We start from the raw sequence: 20,298 nt of genomic DNA on the forward strand, positions 1-20,298 counted from the left end.
TCGACGGACTCGAGTTCTCTCGCTTTTCTCTGCACACATCCAATTAGGATGTCGCTTAGAGGGCCAGATATCCTACCTTTGAGTTTAATTTGAACTCCGTATCCAAAATTTTGAAAAATGTAGTGTTTAATTTCTACTCTGTTACCCGCTCTTTTTCTGCTACATTCTCATTTTCATGTGATTGGATCTAAAATTGAATCCAGTTTTCAAAGATAAACTTCGTATATCCAACCCATTCAGCCCCACGTAATTGTAACTCAAGCCGAAGAACAGCGATCAAACGCCACGCTTAGGTCACAAGAACTCAAATAACTTGCTCTGAGATTTACCATTCAAAAGAATTGGTTTTACCTTGAACGTTCAATAATTCGCTAAGGAGAAATTACAGATTCACCTTCGCCAAAATGAAAAAGGATGGGTTCAGGTTAGCTGGAACTTACAAACTTCGGGACTCTCTCAGAAGCCAGGATTGACGTTCCAGGAAAAAAAAAAACAAAACAAAACAAACAAATAATGCCATGCCGCTGAGCATGTCGCTGTCCAGTATACGTCCAACTAAAAGACACAGATGGAAGATAAGGTTAAGGAGATGAAATGAATGACAAAATTTTTTGGCAAAACGTAAATGAAACAGAATACGTGGATCAGTAAAAATTCCATGAAAAGAGAACAGTGCAGCACATTAATTTTGGAAATCTTCAACCCCAGAATCTGCTGAAGATACTCTTCTTGTCCTTTTTTACTCTTGCCTCTAGCGAAGGGAATTCAATAGAGTAGTAAGCGATGTCCATGACAATAGGGTTGCAAGGCACTGACTGGAAAGCCGGTGGAAACATTGCAATACGTGGAACTCCTTTTGTGTGGGAATCACCAACCGCAGACTCGTAGGCCTCGAGCATTTCAAGGAGATATTTTTCCGGCTGCAATAGAAAGTTGTCCTTGTTAAGCAGCAAGTATAAAAGCTTATGACAAATTATTTGTATACCATAATTGCTAAAGATCAATATTTTGGTAGTTAACCAAAAGATGCAAGCATCGACCTATAGCAACCGGAAAAAAACTTGTAACTGAGCAAAGTCGATTCATATGGAAGGTTTATCTGGGGAGAATGCGAAAACACTGCAAAATTAGGGTTTTAGAATGATTGGGCATTAAACTGTTGAACTACGTTCAAAAATGCCCTCAAGTGTTCGCCGAGAATGCAGTTATCTACACGAATCCAGAACTAGAATAAGTTACCTTCTTTCCAGCACCAGAAAGCGAGATTGTTGATACTCCTTTAGATATACTTTCTTTGGCATTCTCCTCCTCCAAGATGCCCGTCGCATGCTCTATATAGCTGCTAGACCTACAATTGTCGGCCAGTACCTTCAACTCCTGTATCAACTAATCACCCAAAATACAAGGTTAACCAGGAGGCAATTGTGAGGAACATTTTCATGAAATAGAAAATCCATGGTACCCTTGTATCTCAACAAGTGGCTATAAGAGAAACAGTACACAGCTAGCTATCTCACCTTATCAGGATCTGCAACCAATTGCAATCTCTTGAGAACAACATCAACAAGCAAGCGAGCGTGACAGTATAAAGCATATGCTTCTGCCCTTTTTCCAGCTGAACTATAAGACTTAGCCAAATAGAAGCACCTGCGCCGACATGCTTAGGAGTTAAGAGTTAAGACTCGCATCAAGCCAAGGGAACACTAATACTTAAACTGTACATGGTTATGATAATTGCACTACCTAAGCTATTAACAAGCAAGAAAATTATGCATTTATAAACACTTCAATAAACAAATTACAGGGACAGTTTAAAAAACAAAAACCAACATTTCAAGCAACAAATTAGGGACTAAATTAGCAAAATTAATGAAAAGCAAACCTTCTCTCAGACTAAGAAAACTGAAATATGAAGAACGAATAAATTTTTTGTTAAAACTAAATATAATAGCTAACAATGTTGGCAGCTGCTAATTTTAAAATTTAAACAGACACAAAAATAGCAATTTGGTTTATGATACTAACATCTGGAAAATTACCCTGTTAATTAGGCCATTGGAACATGAAATTATTACAAATCTTAAAAAAAACATTTTTTTCTCTGTTTGCAAGCACTTTTTACAGTCTAGTTATCACAGTAAAATAGCTGAGATCAGAAAAGCACATCCCTCTAAGCCCAAATAGTGAAAGAGAAAAGAGAAAGGTGAGGGAAAAACCTTTCTGCCTGATAAACTGAACTCTTGAGCTCATATTCTTCGGCAAATGCCACCTCTTCTGCTTTTCTTTCTCTTCCTGAACTAACTAAATCTGTCAAATCTGTTGTATTCTGAAAGAATGAAACAGAAATGAAGAGTGTAGCAGTCAGCCTCCCAATTATTGCATGGCAAAGCATCATGCGAGCAGATATTCATACGACAAGCAGCTGATAAGGACATACAGGAGTTATACCTGGATTAACAAGTCATATAGACGAACAAGTTCTTCAGGTTTTGTGCGTTTTTCACCCTTGTCATCAGGATTTCTGCTAAGTTTACTTTTAGCAATCGTAACAAGCAACTGATTACGTTCAATTGTACGTTGCACTAGGACGGCGCTGACAGCCTTGTCAAGGCCATTAAGATCATCCTTAACATTTTCTGCATTTCCTGCAGTAACCTGAGTATGCATATTAAATGGATAAGCATAGCCAATATGGTCAGCCATCAATAATCAAGTAACTGTGGTATCAAAAAAATTGATGCAAGAAAAAATCTGTACAGCAACTAGGGGTGTTTAGCTCCAGCTGATAAAAAGATTCAGAAGAGCATCACCAAAGGGATACAAAAAGAGGCAACTTACCAAATCATTGCGTATACAGCGCCTGGCGTCATGATATGCAGCAAAGATTTTATCGAACAAGGAAATCCTTTTCTCAGCAGGGAGTGCTTCTGATGATGGACCGTGCAAATCTTTCTCCAGCTCCTGAGCTGTTCAGATTTCTTAATGAGTCAAGCAGCATTCAGAAGTCTATGAGATATACATCTTTTCCTTTGTGAACTACCCATTATTATTCCAAAAGCGACACTAGAAGACTTAATTTGTATCTAGATTAATTAAATGCCATAGGTTTATATAATGTGCAATCATTGATTTAAACAACAATAGTTTAAAAGCAAAAAAGAAAGGAGCATCAGCTCAGTCTACAGAAAGGAGGTTAGAGCACATGTATTGCCTTCAGTAAAGCTTACATACACCTATTTGGAGCTTGTTTGAAAGGGGTTTCAAATATGATAATGTGATAACTTTAATTGAAGTAGCCATTAGTACCACCAGAAGTTACAATGGAAAACATGTAATGTTGTGGAACAATGTTTCTCAGTTAGAAACGTAAAATGAGATCAAGTTTTACATATTTCTTGTTTATTTGTTTAGCTGACTGTCAATATAAAGTTACAAACTAGAGAAACTGAACATGAGAACTTTCAAGAAAAACTGGAAGCCGAGAAATTGGTTTAGACTTGAACCACGCTATATTTCTTCAGTTGCTGTCCTGCAATTAAGAGGTATTATTCACTCTACCAGGTTGGCTTTATACAAGCATCCAACATTCTCAAGACACTTCATACAACTGGGGAAAACCATGTAAAAATGGCAACAGTAAAATTTATTTTCTGCTATTTAGTGGAACATGATTTCCTAAAGCATTTGGTTAAATGTCTCGTCTGAACTTCACATTCAATAATTTGGAAAACTGTACAGGGATCGGGGAGTTAATCACGTAATAGAGCAGAGAAAGCATATTATGTCTTTTATCAGTAAGCACATCATGACAGAAATAAGAGAAATCATGGCCATCTAAAAATATAATTTCTAGTTTCAGGATAAATTTCACCTTACATAGTTATAAGACGTGTACAATTGTCAGGTAATAATTGGCCACTGATATCAACTGAATGAAAATGAAAAAAGTACAGTTTTGTCGCTGTTTTCACTTAATATTACAGGAAGTGATTCAGAAAAAACCAAGATATGAGACTGATTAAAACTATCAAATGGGTATGAATTTAAAAAAAACCTTTGAGAAGTGCCACTCTCGTCTTTGCATTAGCGACTGGAAATCTATGACCCAGCCATGAGAATTCTGTCATGGATGCAGCTTGTTGAGATCTTGCTTCAGCCATTACAGCCTGTAAAAGCAGAATATGTATTCATGCACTTATCATCAAATACTGGTCCATTGGACCTGATGGCATGCCACCACAAACACAGATATGATATACCCAAAAGCATTGTCACAAAAAACGTGTATGGGTATTATACGGTGAAGAATTTCTCAGATATAATACAGCAAAGTTGTATATCTCGGCAAATTTTTAAAAAATTGAAAACATTTAATAAATCCTGAAAATTATAAAAAAAATCATAAAAAAGAAAAAAACCGCAAAAATGCATATAATACGTGTATAATACACGTTTTTTTTCAAGTTTTTTATTTTCTGACATTTAAAAAAAAAACGCATTTTTTCACGTTTTATACGGCTGACTGTGTTTTGACGTATTATACATGTTTTTTTCCAATAGGACGTGTATTTTGTGACAATGTCAAAGTCACAAATAACATCTCGGAGTTTTAAACAGCGAAGTTTTTCTCAGGTATAATACGGCGAGCTTGAAAAAAACTGGAAAAAATAGGAAAAATACGGGAAATTTTTAAAAATTTAAAAAAACTGAAAAAGGAAAAAAAAATAAAATAAGTAAGAAACTAATAACACAAACATTAAAAGATAAGTAGATCTGCAACAAATAAAAGAAATCTTTACAAGCACAACTAGGGAACATCCTAAACAATGTTTTAATGTATATAAATTATAAAGAACTAGTAACAATGAAATGAGTGACAAAACCTTAAAACATGACTGCAGCTACTAATCCATTGGCATTTACAGAAACAAATGGTAGAATCTATAGTCCGGTTTCTGAAAGCCTAAAAGTCATAATTCATTGTTGCATGAAAGAATACATCCCAATAAACTATACAATTGCTTGCTACAACTACATAAGATAAGGTGCACCTCAAGTTTAGCTTGGAATTGATCAAACGCAGGCCCTTCCATCTTTCCCAGGTCTAGAAGTTCAGAGGTCTGCAAGCTTGATTCACCAACTTTATGTAAGCAATACCTGATGCTAGGCTCCAACTCTTCAACACGCTCACGACACAGTATTTGATTGTCTATGTCTCCATATTTACCAAGTTGTTCATAGACAGCCCTATCGATAGACCATGAAATTACTAGTTTAGTCTGAGTGAGATGCCAAAGCTTGTGGCATAAGCTTCGAAGAGACTTTATACCAAAATGTATCCAGAAAAAGTTGAGTGCACTGTGCAAGATTTCAGCACAAATAAAGGATATAGATGGTACTTTTACATAACTATGTGAGATAAACTTAAAATCATTACTTTATCGGCTATTAAATATACATCTGATGGATCTTCCTTTTCCTTGATCAAAGGCACAAAAAGTTACAGAATGGGAAACAAAAGCACAGCATATTTATCCTACCTGGCACTCCTAAAATTTGTCAATGCAGCATCCCAGTTCTGCTCTTGTTCAAACAGAAGAGTCCCCTTCATGTAAGAGGCATATGCCTGCATGTCAAGAAAAATAAACATTTCTAATTTTGGATATATATGTGATAATATTTTTGACACGAAGCCATATGCATGACAAGTAGGGCTAGAATGAACCAAGCATACTTCAGCTTCTAATGAAGTTCTGGAATCTCCTTTTACAGAACAAAGCTGTGCAAAAAGGTTAGCCCATTTCACTGCCTTCCTTAGCCTCCCAATCAAGTGCATGCGTTGACGAGCATTAGGTCCATCTGCTACCTGCCTTTTCTCCATAGCATGACTCCAAGCCCTTTCTGCCATATAAAGAACCACATGGAGATACCTATAAAGAAGTTAATAGGAATATGTATCATATTTGCTGCTGAGAATGGAATAGCTAATTCAACAAAATGAAAAAGAGCATCATCAGCCTTCACATAAGCATACAAATAACTACAGATTAAAACTGCCAGTTTTCTTATAAAAATTATTTCAAGAGTAAAGAAGTACAAGTTAGTCAGAAAATTTGTTATCCGTAATGACTTCTTTCCATTAAAAAAAAATACACAAAATTCAGATCAGCCTCTATATTTATTGGGGAAGAAAAACACCAAACAAGATTGTCCTTGGCGAATAATCATATGCTTTGCCTCACTGAGGAGGGAAACTTTATAGGATAGGCAAAAAAAGAAATTATATTACGAATATTAACACAAAAATCACATTACACATTTCTACCATAAACATGATACTTTCCACCATATAACATTCTGCATAATTATCATACCGCACTTCAGTGACAGTGGTCTCTGTAATCGCCTTCTTTATGTACTTCCCACGCCCGTGCGTGAACTTCAATGACTTATACAATCTTCTCAACCTTGCGCTGCAATATCGGCTGCACATATAGAAAATTTTACATCACAATCAGAGTGAGGGGGAGAGCATTTATTTTCATTTCAAGCATTTATTTTCATTTCATCGAAGGAAGACATATGACTGCATTTTTTTTCTCAATGGCTACCATGGGTCCAACGGTTCTCAGCTTCAGGCACATGTCTTTCTTTGTGTTGGCCGTTGAATCTTTCACAATAAGCCTTTCTGAATGAGATGTTTTTTGGGGGAACTCCCAGGTGATATATAAAAAATAAGTGCTACATTTTTAACTTAGCAGTTTAATGGTCAGCTTTTCTGAATAAATTCCTTTACATTTCCCCGCCTATGCATTTTTTCTCCCTTTTCCTGTCTGCTCGATCGGTGTAACGTCCAACAATTTAAGGTCTTCGGAACCCGCTAGTACTGTATTAGGTAGAGTAGCACGCAATCTGATTGAAAACTATTGTCAACTTCTCTAATGATAACCGAGCATATTTTGACGCATAAGATTAAAAACAACCATCCGCTAATGAGAAACTAAAACTATCAAACCACAAGCAATCGCGAAACATAAAAAATTTTAAGAATCAAAATGCACATGTCGGAAGATCATCGGGAATACACATTCTTCTCAACATGCATTTCGATCATTTTTATAAAAAGAAGCGTATGATGAAATAACCATCTACCTGCAGCCAATGGAAAGCATCTACCTGCAGCCAATGGAAAGCAGAACCAAAATAGTGCCATTAAGTATGACATTTCTTATCTCACAACCGCCCGCACTTCAAAGATAGCAATTCTTGATAAACAGAGCATTTTATAGTTTCCACAAGTAACAACACGGAAAGCAAAACAAATAATATATCTAGACAGCAACCTTACCGGTACCGCGTATAGTCCCCATGCCTCAAACCGTGCTGCATTTGAGCAGACTTCACAAGCTGCAGAACTAACATAAAGAAGAAGAGAGAGAGAGAGAGAGAGAGAAAATACAGTGTCAAAAGAAATCCATCAAAATTCACCGTGGATCCAAAAGAAAACTAACAAATGTCTGTCTTGTTGACAGAGATCATCACCATTGACAGAAAACTTGGGATTCGTGTGAGATGGCTTCCCGTCGTCAACCTCCATCGCCGATGCATCGTCACCTTTCGCCATCACAGGCCTCCAGAGACAAGAAGCTCAATCCCAATTTAAGCGAACGGCTTTTGAGGTTGAGATCAGATTGGAAGAACAATCACAATAGGAAGACAGGCGCGAGGACAATTTCTCCCCAAGATTTGCGAGGTTAGGGTTCTGACGGATCGGTCGTCAGCCCACGAAGGAACCCGACGAGCCAAGTGAAGGAAGGAAAAATGGCGCACGACCGTCCGCAATGACCCCGGAACCCGGCCCGCAGCCGCTTTTAATCGTACCAGAAATCTGCACCATCCGAGTCGTATCAGATAGGAACTCCTGAAACAATTCACGAAGCCGCTGCAGATGGATCGGGTACGGCTTATATTCTATCCGATTTTGAAATGTTGTTGCTAGAGCTGTACTTGGGTCCGGATTCGTGTTTGATTTAACCCTCAGTTGTTTAGATAGGTCTGATGCTATCGGATTGGGTCTTGGACTCTTAATGCCATTTCATGGCTGTAGCCGGAATCTGATTCGAAACTGAATTTGATTCAAGGAACATGAATCGGATCTAAAATATATTTGAAATCTATTTAGTTAAAGTATGAACCCAAGTTAACGGATGAAGCTGGACTGGATGCTCAACTAACCAACTTGTGTGCGCGCACGCCCACACACACACACAAACAGCTCTTAATGTGGATCAAATATGTCAGCTCTCTGCCAACATGTCAAAATACAGAAACCCTCTCAGTTATCAGAGCCAATGCTGTTTTCAATCTTCACGAGTTGATATTAAACAATATGATTGATTTTGTAGAGATCAATACCTGGATTGTTTCGTTAAAACTCTAACATAAACTTTATACATAATAAATCAGCAGCTTCACATTTCAAAAATATGGCCTCAAAGAATGACGGCTTTCATAAAAAGCCATTCCCAATGTCATAAGTTAGTATTTTAGGTAAAGTAAAACTCTATCAACTTTCAGTTATCATTCCCAACTTCATATCCACATCTCCTGAACCTTGTGTCGTCAATTTGGATCAACAGCGCCACGACAGGTGACGGGCATGTAGCCAAAAAAGGGAAAAATGTGACGGTGCTGAGATGAAGACCCTGAATTAAGTTGTAACCTTGTCATTCTGTTGTCTGATGTTTTTTCTATGGTACTGTCCTTGTAAAGCTCTGTGGCCGAAATTCACCCTCAATTCAGAAGAGAAAAAAAAGACCCACCATTTCAATGTCAACCTTCTGTAGAGATACCATGGAATCATACTCGTAACTCGTGAGTTCCATCTTGTTGAAAAAAAACTAACGAGTGGTGAGACTCGAAAGGAACATGAAGACAGGATTGACAACAGAAGATGAAAACTTTTGGTTTATATTTAAACAAGACCTACAAAAAGAGGACCACCTACCATACACACCAAGGTGTGTAGTTGAGAGACAAAGGTGAACAACTCGGAGTAACTGTAGATTGGCAGGTCTAATTGATTGACTCATTGAAGTCGATAGCTACATCCAACTTTTACATTGAAGCAAGGAGCACAAACTCGTATCTCACGAATTTTGCAACATAAGTTATTAGCAGAGCTTTCGTTGGTTTTGCCATTCACCAAACAAAGAGATACAAAACCTTATGTTGTATATCAAATTTCACATTAAAGAAAAGTGCAGGGAGTACAGTCAAAAATAGAACCAAGACTTTCAGCTTTCAAGCATCATACGGCCGCTTTCAGTATGAAAATAACCCAAGCATTCAAAAACTAGGTTAAAATAAAAGAACACCAAGCCTGAGGAAAAATAGGATATCCACAATCGAGTGGTTAATGGAGCTGTTCTGAGAGAGGAAAACTGCAACAGAAACTAATTTATCTTCCCATCCCTTGGGGAGCTGGCAACTTTACTAATCGACACTAAACTCAGTCCAATTATTGCCCGAGACTGTGCTAGCTACATATGTTGATTGTGCGTAAGCAATGCATAGCCACTTCCTCACTGCTCATCAATCTTTACAAGTCACTTATGAACTGCAAAGGTTTGCTGTCCGATGCTTCTGAATCAGAAGTCTCCATCTTTCATTAAGTAACTGCTACCATAAAAAAAATTCAGGCAGCAGAAACAATCAACCGTCAGAATTCTGTCTCAATCTGAGTTCACCTGCTAACAACACAAGAAAAAAAAAAAATTATATCGGAGAAAGGATCTGCATGATTCAAGAATCCTGCTCGTGCATAAGGGTGGACACTGGACAGGAACCAAGACCATTCCAATAGAACCATTAGCCACGAGGTTCTGAATTTAAGCATTGACACACAACATACTTGCTGTTTCTTCAAAAAAGCAAAAGCAAGAACAAGACAAGGTATCTTACTGGTGTTCATTTGATAAATGGCAATCCTGAGGGAACCTTCTGAGCATAAACCTCATATTGTTGACCAAAGAACTGCCTCAAGAAGAATTCTTCATAGCTGTTTTTATTAAGGCAACTAAAGAAATTAAATAAGGAATCAAAGCATTTCAAAACAGTGCTTATGTGAAAATTGCTGTCTTTGAAACTTGAAATTGGATTTGTATTAGAACCAATTGATAATTTAGCTTGAGTCACTCACACTACCAAAGCTGCAAAACTGCAACCAGAAGAAGCAACTTTTCAACTAACCATGTAACAATTTCCTTATTATTCCTATTTCTAAAGAAAATAATAAATCCCAGAAATATCATCTCACTTGCAAAAAAGATGTGCAGGGACATGAATCTGGGGAAAAAATTACAACAAGCAATAAAGGCAAGCAAGGAATGATTTTTCCAATAGCCGCTCAGTGGAAGGGCAAAGGGATTTCCTTAAGTCATTTGATGCACAGAGCTTGGCGCTGGCTAGGTTGACTGGCTACAAAGGCTAAGTTGATGGAGACTTTGTAACTGCAGCGACCAGCCTAAAGTGAAAACCCTGGGCAACCGCTGACAGGCACATACCATGCACTTTTACCTCAATATTTGAAATTAGTCATTAAGGTTGTGCTTGATCACCATGGATCTCAGATCCGCAGTGATCTCAGATCACTGCGAATTTGAGATTGGCGGGTTTCAAATCTGACATCAAAGTGTGGATTTGAAATCCATGTCCATGACAGAAGCTGACAACTGTGGTTTTTAGCTATCACATATTTGAGATTCCCTCGGACTTGAGATCCATGAGGAATCAAACGCACCCTAAGGTTAGATTGGCCAAATTCAAACTGTTATTATTTTCAAAGAAACAAAAAAAAAAAAAAAAAAAACCTTGAAAAGAAAGACAGGAAGCATTCAAGTATTTCTCAAACGATATAAACCTGTTTTGCTAAGCACATGAACATGGTTAAGCAACAAAAGAATGACTTTGCCTTAGAGGCCAACCACCAGGAAAATTTATCAGTCAATAAAGCGAGGATGGATGTGTCAATCGCCAATAAGTTAGGAATAAAAGTGTATTACTTCCCATCCGTATTTGGTTTTATGCATATTGTGTAAACTTATTTATAGTTTTATACATTTCATATTTACTGTGTATATGTATAATTGCATGTAAAGGTCTGAGTATTTTATCTCTTTGTGTGTACTCTGTGTGTGTGTGTGTGAGAGAGAGAGAGAGGGAGCAGGGGAAGAGAGACTGTGTGTGCAAAATGTGATGTCTATGTTTGCAAAGCATGAGAAACATACCGTATCCGTCTTGAAAAGAAACACCATGTAACAAATGTAAATCCAACAATGCAAATAGGATTGCAGAGCATGATTTGAGTTCCAATTGCCCAAATGAAAAAACCACAATACCCTGGATGACGTACGAACCTGTGAAAAGCATTGATTCATATAAATTTCTTATAATAAAAGTTTGCTATTTATTATAAAACACCTGCAGTAATGCAAAACACACATTGCTTTAAAATGTAATAAACTGACCAGGATGAGCCTTTGGTCCATCCATTGAACTATCAACAACATGGTGATATAACAACTAAAAATTTATCTGAAACTATCAACTTGACGTGAACATGTAATTTTCATGATATCTAAGAGAAGTCTGCATAAGACAAGCCTGATTGTCAAGATGGTCCTGTAAAAATTCAAAACTAATGAACATAATTGGCAGTACAAAATATGACTTAACTAATAACTAGTGTGCTATGCAAATAATGAGATATCATGCTGGTACACCCAAAAAGGGACACAGCTTTGCAAGCCAGTCACCTAGATGAGGAATTCAACCCAAAAGAGCAACGAAAAGAACAGTGAGCAGTCCATGATCTGTCTGATAATTATCGAACTAGCTTTCATAAGGAAAATAAATGCACAAGTTTCTTACACACGGGCATCATTCTACATATATTGAACTACATTGTCATCTGCATCATCCCATTTCTTGCCACTTAAAAGAGTCTATCTTGTTGAGCTCCACCTGAAATATTTAGATCTGGTATAATAGTTCCTAGAATTCCATTTCAATATTTGAGCTTTAATATCCATAGAAGATTAACTCATATGTAGTTAACAGCTGTCACATTTGTGCACATTTAAATTTTTATTAATTCATATTTCAGTTAGTCATTTCCTTTGATAGGTGTCACCGTTCAAATTGTTATAGATAGTGCATATTTAAGAAAGTTTCCTTTCATTTTTAAAGTAATAAATATCAAAATACCAGCACCTTTGGCAACATTCGGCCTATAACTTGTTTATGTCTTCAACAATGATTAGTGTCAAGTTCTGGAGAACACCTATAGACTGAGAGCCACATACCCTACAAACTGAGAACAGCAGAAAGCATGTCTGGAATTTCAACCAAGAAACTACCAAACTACCAATATAAATTATAACCCACCAATAACAGAATCAAAATATTGCAGGATAATTTTTATGTTTATTAATATTTCAGTTTTCCAGAGTCTTCTTATGTGACTACAACTGAATTACCTATAGCTTGTGAAAAGAAGTCCTACACTAGTACTTCTTCCTTCCCATGATGCAATTAAAATCAATCTAGGACGTAAAATGCTAAAAAAATCACATACGAAAATACTAGCAAAAGGGTGCCATTTTCTGGCGTTGCTCAAGAATCTACCAGCAGGATTGACAATTTACTTACCTATAGATTCCATCAGTTACCAACTGGTGATTTTCTTGATAATATATTCTGATATTATGTGTGAAAGCATTGCCAGCAGTTATAACAGCAACTTTACGAATGAGCTCCCCGATCACAACCAGTGCAAGGCCTAGATTGCTCACCCACCATTGTTCCTTTAGTTCTCGAAATAACATAAGCTCTGCCACGTACTCGATTAATGCACAAATCATTGCAAGAAGATATTGCTTGCTGATTAAAAGTGCTGCATGGTCATCGATATTTTAGTTACCAAGATGTGGCATGCATTGACAAGAAAATTGGACATAGACGAAGAATAAAAAGACTAAGAAGCAAGCGCCACCAGTATCTTTCAAATACCTTTTAAAATCATCTAACTAAAATACTTAACCCAAAAAAAAGAGACTTTAGTGATATTTCTTATGACGAATAGCACTTAACAGTAAACTTCCTGGACTTGAAAAGGCAGATTCGCTGCCAGTGGAGAACCCCAGTTTGTTCGACACTAAGAAAAAACACACAGATCAGACTTACAAGTACAAAGGAAATAATAACATCTTCCCGTATAGGAGAATGTACTATCTTCAGCCATAGGATTGAGATACTAAGATATGATTTCTTATACAGCCCCTTTTCTTCGGTAATAACTGTCTAGGGTATTGGAAGTTGATAAATATCAAAGCCACCTAATCCTTAGAGGGTGAATTCAGCATCTTCCAGCAACGCAGTATTCCAAGTTCAACTAATCTTCCTTGCATTCCATAACACCAACATCTGCCTTCCTTTTCGCGAAACTTTTCGAACTTCACTCTCCTCTTACCCATTTCTTGTGTCAAATTAACGAGCTTTTGTGCTCGTGAGTTGAACCCCTAATACCCCGTTCCATTTATTCCTCGGCGCAAAACCCTGGTGCACTCTCTGTCGACCATAAAAAGCACCCCATTATCTCATCCTTGATGAAGAAAAAAAAAAAAACGGTGAAAACAGAACCCTAGACGCCCTTCAACTCGAATGGCTTCAAAGACAACCTGGTCTGATTTCGAAATAGAGAAACTACCCACTTGTTCTCCTTTCTTCTTATTTTGGTGGACTAACAGTTTAGCAAATTCAGTTCACCGATTTTCATAACCCACATACGAACAGCACAGTGTTGAAGAGGAAGGAGAGATGAAGGGTCGAAGAGTAAAGGTGGGGAGGGTGACAACTCACATGAAGCGTTCACTCTGTGCCGGCCGTGGAATCGGACGGCGAGGGCGTACTCGGAAGCGTGGAAGAAGACCACGGCCGCCAGCATCTGCAGCAGCTGCCTGCACCACGTCTCCATTGCCTTTCTTCTCCCTCGCTTTCTTCGAGGGAACTGGCGAAGATAGAGACCAAAAACGACGCCCGGAGGGCCTATATTTTCTGAATCTTCCACCTTGCGTCTTCCTTTCTTAATTGCCAGTCCAATAAAAAGGGAATTGACTGTGACAGGTCAGATAAATGGTGGGATATCGACCGAGTTGTGATGGACCTTACCTCGAGACTTATCATGATCTGCCATTATCATATCAAAGGTGAACCCTCGTACCTGCACCATTTTCCAACACAAGATCCTATCATTCTAGATACTGAACAAATTCAAACAGCATTATTTGCAACGGAACCAAAGTCATGGAACAATCAAGCAAGATAAACGTTTTACATAGGTAATTTTGACGTAGATTTGAACCATTGGATGTGGTGGGAAGGGATTCACTTCACCTCTCGCAGACCGCCAAATGGCATTGCCACTAAGGAAACATAAGCAATCAAACAAGAACATATGCATGGAACGTTTCATCAATTTAACTATCCTTGAGACAGATCCACTAACACTTTACACTTTTTTATTGTTCATATTGCCCAACGCCCTTTTGTGATCCATAAACCAGTCTTGAGGTCTGCATTAACATAGTTAATCAAACACAATACTATATATTTTCTATCATACGTGTCACTAACGTTAATTGTATTTGGCTTTAACATTATATACCACAAACAAGTTTTAGTTTACACAAGTAGGACGGACCATCTGCTAGTGCAAAAATAACATAATTCTAGTCAATACTTCTAAAATCCTTCTTTTGTAGGACCCGCCGATCCACTGTTTAAACAAACTGTGGATATCTGCAACAATAACTGAAAACACGAAGATCCACATTTGGTTTTGGACCTCAGATATTCTGTTTAACAATAGTGTTTGATTTCATATCAAATACAGGGTCTCATTAGGGGGATCTGGAGCAGATCTGGCTCGGACTATGGACAAGGTTATTTAATACCCGAAAACAGCAAGGAATCCGGAACTATTGCCTCGAATGGGACCCGATCCATTCGCGGTCGCCAGCCATGAGGATGAAAAAAAATTATTTTCGTTCTCTCAAATTCAAAAGTTTTCCCAGAGCGGAGCGCCCAAAAGGCGAGCATGGGAATCCCGAACGCCGATAGGCCGTTAGTCAGAAAAATCTGACGGTGTACCTTCCCGCCCACCGTCCTTCTTCCCACCAAGAATTTCGAAATCCTCCGCTTCCGGCTTCCCCCAATCCCCTCTCCCCCCTTGCCCTTTCCTTTTCTAGGGTTCATATGCACAGAGTCGAGAAATCTCCCTCTTTTTCTCTATCCAAAACGATCTGTATTTCTTTTCCGACGTCCTGAAGCTTGGTTCGGCGAAAGCGATGGCGGAGTTGGATTGGAAGCACCACACTATCATCCAATCCTTGCTCTCTCGCGGCCCTCTCAAAGAGTCGGCCTTTCGATCTCTCTTCGCAGATGTTACCGGCAAGAATCCAGGTCTTTATCTTTCCCTTTCATTCTTTGTGCAGGATACTTGATTATCCGTTCTCCGGTGGAAAGCCGGAGAGCAAATGTGTTTTGTTTACATTGGAGATGTTTGGCTTCTTTGTTTGACTTTCAACTCATTGTGTTCGGTGAGTTGGGAGTTTGAGCCAAGAACACGATGTGAGTGGAAAAGATGTTTGATGGGATCATGCTTTCTTCTCTTGTTTGCTTTCTGGTCGTCCACGACCAAAGGAGCAGCAAAGTTATATAGGAGGTTGGACGATGATGGATTTTGACGAGGACATTAATGACTGGTATCGACAGGAGCTTTCTTGCTCTTGGTGCAGTTTGAGATGATTATCTTTTATGCTTTTTTTTTTTCCCTTTGGCTTCTTTGTTCGGTTATCAGGTTTTTGTCCTAACTAGTCAGGGATGCCTATAAATAGTTAGGAGGCGATGTCTTTTGTGACTGATGATCAGGAGGAAGAGGAGGACTATGACCTCAGGTCTCTCCTTTTCCTTTGTGGAACATATTTGTGATGGTTTCTGTATGTTGCTTGGAAGCAAACTAGATAGCAATGGAGTGTGAAATGGCATTGCGGAAACTTGGATGCTTGAAGCATCCCTTTGAGGATCTGGCTTAACGGAGTTCGGTGGAACGATAATCGTGTGGACAAAAAGCTGTCATTAGAGCACTGCTTTGGAACAGGGTATCTAGACAACGATAAGTTTGTCTTAGTTTATCTGACGCCTTCCAATGTTTGGACGTGCAAGTGTCATCAACACGTAGCATTACGGTTGGGGTTGGTAACCCAATTTTCTGTTCAATAAGTCCCGAGTAAGTATCCATTGGCAACTCAACAACCTAACAGGAACGGTCATCAGGCTCCTTTCAGTGCATGGAGGGCGCTTCGTTTAAAACCAAGAGGAGTGGGCAAAACAACTTCGGTTTTCGGCTTTTCGAGCCATTATTCTTGACGGAAAAAAATACATTGATGTTGCTTCTGTTAGTTGTTTAACTATGCGGTTTCCCTTTTTCCTGTCAGTATGAAAAGCTACGTCCTACCTGATCAGGTCTTCTAATGAGTATTTTGTATAGGGACCTATAGGAGTACCGTATTTAGTTGTATTATTGGATCTCATACTCGCATGCAGTGGTTGATTCTTATAATTGATGGATCCATGGTAAGTATGACGTATAATTGAGGTTAAGGTCTTGATAAGCGTTTATGTTCTCAAATTCTCCTGTTGGGTTACTATTTTTTTTTAGAGTTGGCAAATCTAATTCTTGCATCTAGGAAATAGTGTTCTCTAGTGCTAACTGATATGAGAAAATTGTGTGTATGTGTGTGTGTTTTTTTTCGTTTATAACCTGTATTTTCTCTACAATAAGTTGTAGAACAAGTAGGTACTTTTTTCGAATATCCATAGGAATTGTTTATTTGGTCGTGGAGAGATGCCATTGTCAGTCATTTATAACGAAAACATGAAAACTAGCCTCTTTTCGTATTCTCATTCAAGCAGCACTGTTATCCTTCTTAAGGATTCTTTCCATCAATTCTCTTGTAGTTTTCTCTTGTAATTAGGAACCACGAGGTTTTCGTTTCTCACGAATAAACACCAAATCTTGCCACTGTATCTTCTCTTCAGTAAGATTTTAGACGACAATGCCGTTCATAGAAGATCTATTCTATTTGTTACTGCAGGTCGAAACCAACAAGTCTTCAATGACTATCTTCGTAAAATAAACAAGGAGCTTGCTTATGTTCAGTTTGAGCTAAGGGGTTGCAGAAATCAATACGATGGAGAAGTCTATTATGGTATTGTTAACACTATTGCTGATGAACAATCGAAACTTGGAACAAATTACTCTGTACCACAGATTGCATTTTTCAAGGCGGTGGTAAGCTTGCATTAGATGTTGAAGATTTGGTCTCTCTGGTGTGAAACATATTAAATTGTTATTACAAAGTGAAAACTCTGTTTCTTATAAAATGAACGATTCTGTCCATTGTAAACCTTTGTAGGTACAGCTTGAAACATATATTTTTACTGAAAAATGTTCTTTTATTAAGCTCTTATTACCTCCTTCGTTTGCTACTTATGTTCTCCCTGATCTATCTTCAGTGTGACAACTTGTGCTCAGTATTGCTTCAGATATCTGATTTCTGTGTCCCTTCCTAGTTTGCATATACAAATTTAGAATTGTGACTTAGGCCACGCAGTTTATCCTAACAACACCTGTTATCAAATCCCTTAACAGACTGAAATTACTTCGGTACCTGTCATGCCCAACCAATCGCACAATTTTATTGACAGCCAAAATATGCCTTAAACTTTTGTGTGTATATGCATATCTCACGTTTTGTTTTTCTGTGCAGATAGAGGCAATTTTGCATGAATCAGGGGCTGAAGGCACCATATCTCACATTTCTTCTCTCAATGTTCGCCTGGAGAACAAGGTATACATGCACGATGACTTCATGCTCTCCAAATTCCGTCGTCTCTATTAATGATGTACGCAAAAGTTGCTGCCCCGTAGAACATGTAGGATCAATGTTGTCAATCTCGGTATTGGTGTCGTCTAAGTTTGCTCATTGTTGCTGTGAAGTGGTCCATCCTCATGGCTCGTAGTGGCCTATTTTCCCTTTTTCTGATTTTTAAAGTAGCTAAAATATTTAAATTGATCCAAAAAATAAAAAAATATAGGCATGTTAAGACTCCACATCTTATAGGCAAGGAGCTGATACTTGGCTGATACATACCAATACACTCTGATTTTAATGACACTTATATAAGATAGTGTCACGGCCTATAATGGTCATGACGTCTCTTTCTTCTCGTGGAATATGGAGTGTGTTCACAACGGTTGATGCCTGTAGTGGTGGTACTTGCTGTTTTTTTCTTCTGGTTTATTAAAAATATCCAACTTTTTTTATGACCAATCCAGAATTTGTAGTTCCACCATATTCTTTTACACTAGTGGTTTTAATTGGAATCTGTTGCTTCTGAAACTATGCAATTTATACTCTAGCTGTACATCTATACTGTACATTTATTGCTGGTGTTCTCTAGAGTTTCACTTAGAACGTTAACAAGATTTCTATTTGCTAAAACGGAACTTCGAGATTTGTTCTTGAAAATGAAAGCCTGCTTTTGAATAAAGCAGTAAATCCATTTTCAGTATGAGCTTTAGGTCTTCACATTTCTTTCTCAGTTTATATCATAATGTGGTATCCTAAATGTTCTTTTATCCGTGGAAAAGGGCTACGTTTCGTCTGGCCGATCCTTGTCTGTGTTGCGGCGTGGCTTTGTGTGTTATCCGTTCTTGGCTAGGATTAGAGCTTGGAGGAAGGGGCCATTGTGGAGCGTCGCATAAAATATCTGTTGCTACTCCTTATTTTTCCGGAAATTATTGAAGGTCGCTTCTTTTTGGTATCAGGCAAGGCAATCATCTCAGGCTGGTAGTTCTCAGGCGCCCTCCTCCTTCAGGCAGTTCTCTCTTTCACAGAAAGAGAAAACTCTTTACGATCTAATCCGTGATGGATGGCTATGCTCTACTGAGAATGGAAATGTCGGTATTGGCATTAGATCTTTTCTCGATTTGCGTAGTTGGTTCCGCTGCAACGACATTCCTTCTTGTGATGTCTGTAACGAAGCTGGAGTGAAGGTGTGTCGTTTTTTCTACTTTCTCGAGGCCTTTGTCTGTTCCCTCTGGTCCTTTATGACATAAATTGAGCAGTTTCCTATTAGGTTCAGCAAGTTAATTTGGATTTGCTTCCTCGCATTAATAATCTTCTTTATTCTATTCTCTTTGGCAAATCATTCTTCGTCAGGCGGTCATGTGTCGAAATGAGGATTGTGCGGGGCGCATTCATTCATATTGTTTAGAAAAGAAATTCTCTCAGGAAGGGGTATGCTCTCTCTCATATTCTCTCTCACATACACACAAACAGAGTAGAGACGCATGTACGCACAGTAAATACACGCACGCGCGGTCACGCATTTACACATACCTATTGGACTATGCACAAGGCGGGCTCACGTTTGATATCGTCTTTTAGGTAGCAAGAGTTTGCCCAAGTTGTGGTTTTGATTGGCCATATGGTAGGGAAAAAGTTAAGCAGGAAGACGAACTGAAGATACCATCACCTGATGCTGCCGGTAGTCCTGCCATGACCAAGCGGGTTAGGAGTTGCAGGGTTGATGCCACGGACAAGCCCCCTATAGCCAAGCGGTTGAGGAGTTGCAAGACTGAGCTTGAAGCTGAAGTCAATGTGGCAGAGGATGAATTGAGGGTTCCATTTCCTGATGCCACTGGTAGTCCTACCATGACCAAGAGGGTCAGAAGTTGCAGAACTGGCAGGGCAGGTGATCCCGACAAAAAGCTGAGATGCAAAGTAAAGATTGATGTCGGTGTTGAAGTAGATCCATCTGGGTGTCCCATGCAATCTGCTCCCCAGCAACCGAGGAGGAGTTTAAGGTCTGTCCGTAGCAGGTGAAACAGTTGTCTTCCAATAACCTGGAATGGTGTACTTATTGTCTTGGCAGTGTCTATAGTTCATATTGAAGGAAAAAATATACTGAATCCTAGTCACGGCTTTTGTAATTACAAACTGCATTTCGTTTTCCTTTCATAATGCATTTCGTCAGTTTTTCGTATTTTTTTTCTTTATTACACGAGGGGTTGATACTTTGGTGGTAAAAGTTAAAACCCTTTGTGCAGAGAATTGATGTCATAGTTGCTTGAACCGCTGCTGTCCGTTTTTCAGTTGAGACTCAACTCCA

At 38.5% G+C, this 20,298-nt stretch overlaps 3 protein-coding genes across 7 annotated transcripts; 1 reads left to right on the forward strand and 2 right to left on the reverse strand.

Annotated features, from left to right (window-relative positions):
- Positions 1-304: 304 nt before the first annotated feature.
- Positions 305-7,864, reverse strand: LOC116246272 (uncharacterized). The gene is made up of 13 exons (XM_031618057.2): positions 7,543-7,864; positions 7,349-7,415; positions 6,375-6,485; positions 5,735-5,930; positions 5,541-5,626; positions 5,052-5,247; positions 4,055-4,166; positions 2,839-2,966; positions 2,449-2,655; positions 2,217-2,326; positions 1,518-1,647; positions 1,240-1,386; positions 305-920 (listed from the first exon to the last, which is right to left on the reverse strand). Exons 1-13 carry the CDS (start codon positions 7,622-7,624, stop codon positions 699-701), a joined length of 1,794 nt encoding a protein of 597 aa, XP_031473917.1. The 5' UTR covers positions 7,625-7,864; the 3' UTR covers positions 305-698.
- Positions 7,865-9,200: 1,336 nt separating this feature from the next.
- On the reverse strand, positions 9,201-14,194 carry LOC116246138 (probable protein-S-isoprenylcysteine O-methyltransferase). 5 transcript variants are annotated; one of them, XM_031617848.2, is made up of 5 exons: positions 13,921-14,194; positions 12,712-12,955; positions 11,289-11,417; positions 9,964-10,060; positions 9,201-9,681 (listed from the first exon to the last, which is right to left on the reverse strand). In XM_031617848.2, exons 1-4 carry the CDS (start codon positions 14,033-14,035, stop codon positions 9,970-9,972), a joined length of 579 nt encoding a protein of 192 aa, XP_031473708.1. In that variant the 5' UTR covers positions 14,036-14,194; the 3' UTR covers positions 9,201-9,681; positions 9,964-9,969. The 5 variants fall into 5 exon arrangements, with proteins under 5 accessions (XP_031473708.1, XP_031473707.1, XP_031473706.1 ...); XM_031617847.2 differs by having other exon boundaries at positions 9,201-9,678; positions 13,921-14,193; XM_031617846.2 differs by having other exon boundaries at positions 9,201-9,752; positions 13,921-14,193.
- Positions 14,195-15,112: 918 nt separating this feature from the next.
- LOC116257483 (uncharacterized) lies at positions 15,113-20,172 on the forward strand. Its single transcript, XM_031634277.2, has 6 exons — positions 15,113-15,522; positions 17,217-17,413; positions 17,892-17,972; positions 18,953-19,180; positions 19,347-19,424; positions 19,575-20,172. Exons 1-6 carry the CDS (start codon positions 15,408-15,410, stop codon positions 20,010-20,012), a joined length of 1,137 nt encoding a protein of 378 aa, XP_031490137.1. The 5' UTR covers positions 15,113-15,407; the 3' UTR covers positions 20,013-20,172.
- The last annotated feature ends 126 nt before the right edge of the window (positions 20,173-20,298 follow it).

The sequence above is a fragment of the Nymphaea colorata genome, chromosome 1, assembly GCF_008831285.2.
Source record: "Nymphaea colorata isolate Beijing-Zhang1983 chromosome 1, ASM883128v2, whole genome shotgun sequence".
Taxonomy (NCBI): Eukaryota; Viridiplantae; Streptophyta; class Magnoliopsida; order Nymphaeales; family Nymphaeaceae; genus Nymphaea; species Nymphaea colorata.

Excerpts from the sequence above, each read along its gene's own strand:
- LOC116257483 (XM_031634277.2), top strand. The coding sequence starts at position 15,408 with ATGGCGGAGTTGGATTGGAAGCACCACACTATCATCCAATCCTTGCTC. Across the intron at positions 17,414-17,891 it reads TTGCATTTTTCAAGGCGGTG|ATAGAGGCAATTTTGCATGA; the intron begins GTAAGCTTGCAT and ends TTTTCTGTGCAG. Across the intron at positions 19,181-19,346 it reads GTAACGAAGCTGGAGTGAAG|GCGGTCATGTGTCGAAATGA; the intron begins GTGTGTCGTTTT and ends ATTCTTCGTCAG.
- LOC116246138 (XM_031617848.2), bottom strand. The coding sequence starts at position 14,035 with ATGGAGACGTGGTGCAGGCAGCTGCTGCAGATGCTGGCGGCCGTGGTC. Across the intron at positions 11,418-12,711 it reads GTAACTGATGGAATCTATAG|GTTCGTACGTCATCCAGGGT; the intron begins GTAAGTAAATTG and ends TGCTTTTCACAG. Across the intron at positions 10,061-11,288 it reads TTCTTTTCAAGACGGATACG|CTATGAAGAATTCTTCTTGA; the intron begins GTATGTTTCTCA and ends TAATAAAAACAG.
- LOC116246272 (XM_031618057.2), bottom strand. The coding sequence starts at position 7,624 with ATGGCGAAAGGTGACGATGCATCGGCGATGGAGGTTGACGACGGGAAG. Across the intron at positions 7,416-7,542 it reads TCCCAAGTTTTCTGTCAATG|TTCTGCAGCTTGTGAAGTCT; the intron begins GTGATGATCTCT and ends TCTTTATGTTAG. Across the intron at positions 2,967-4,054 it reads GAGAGTGGCACTTCTCAAAG|CTCAGGAGCTGGAGAAAGAT; the intron begins GTTTTTTTTAAA and ends AAATCTGAACAG.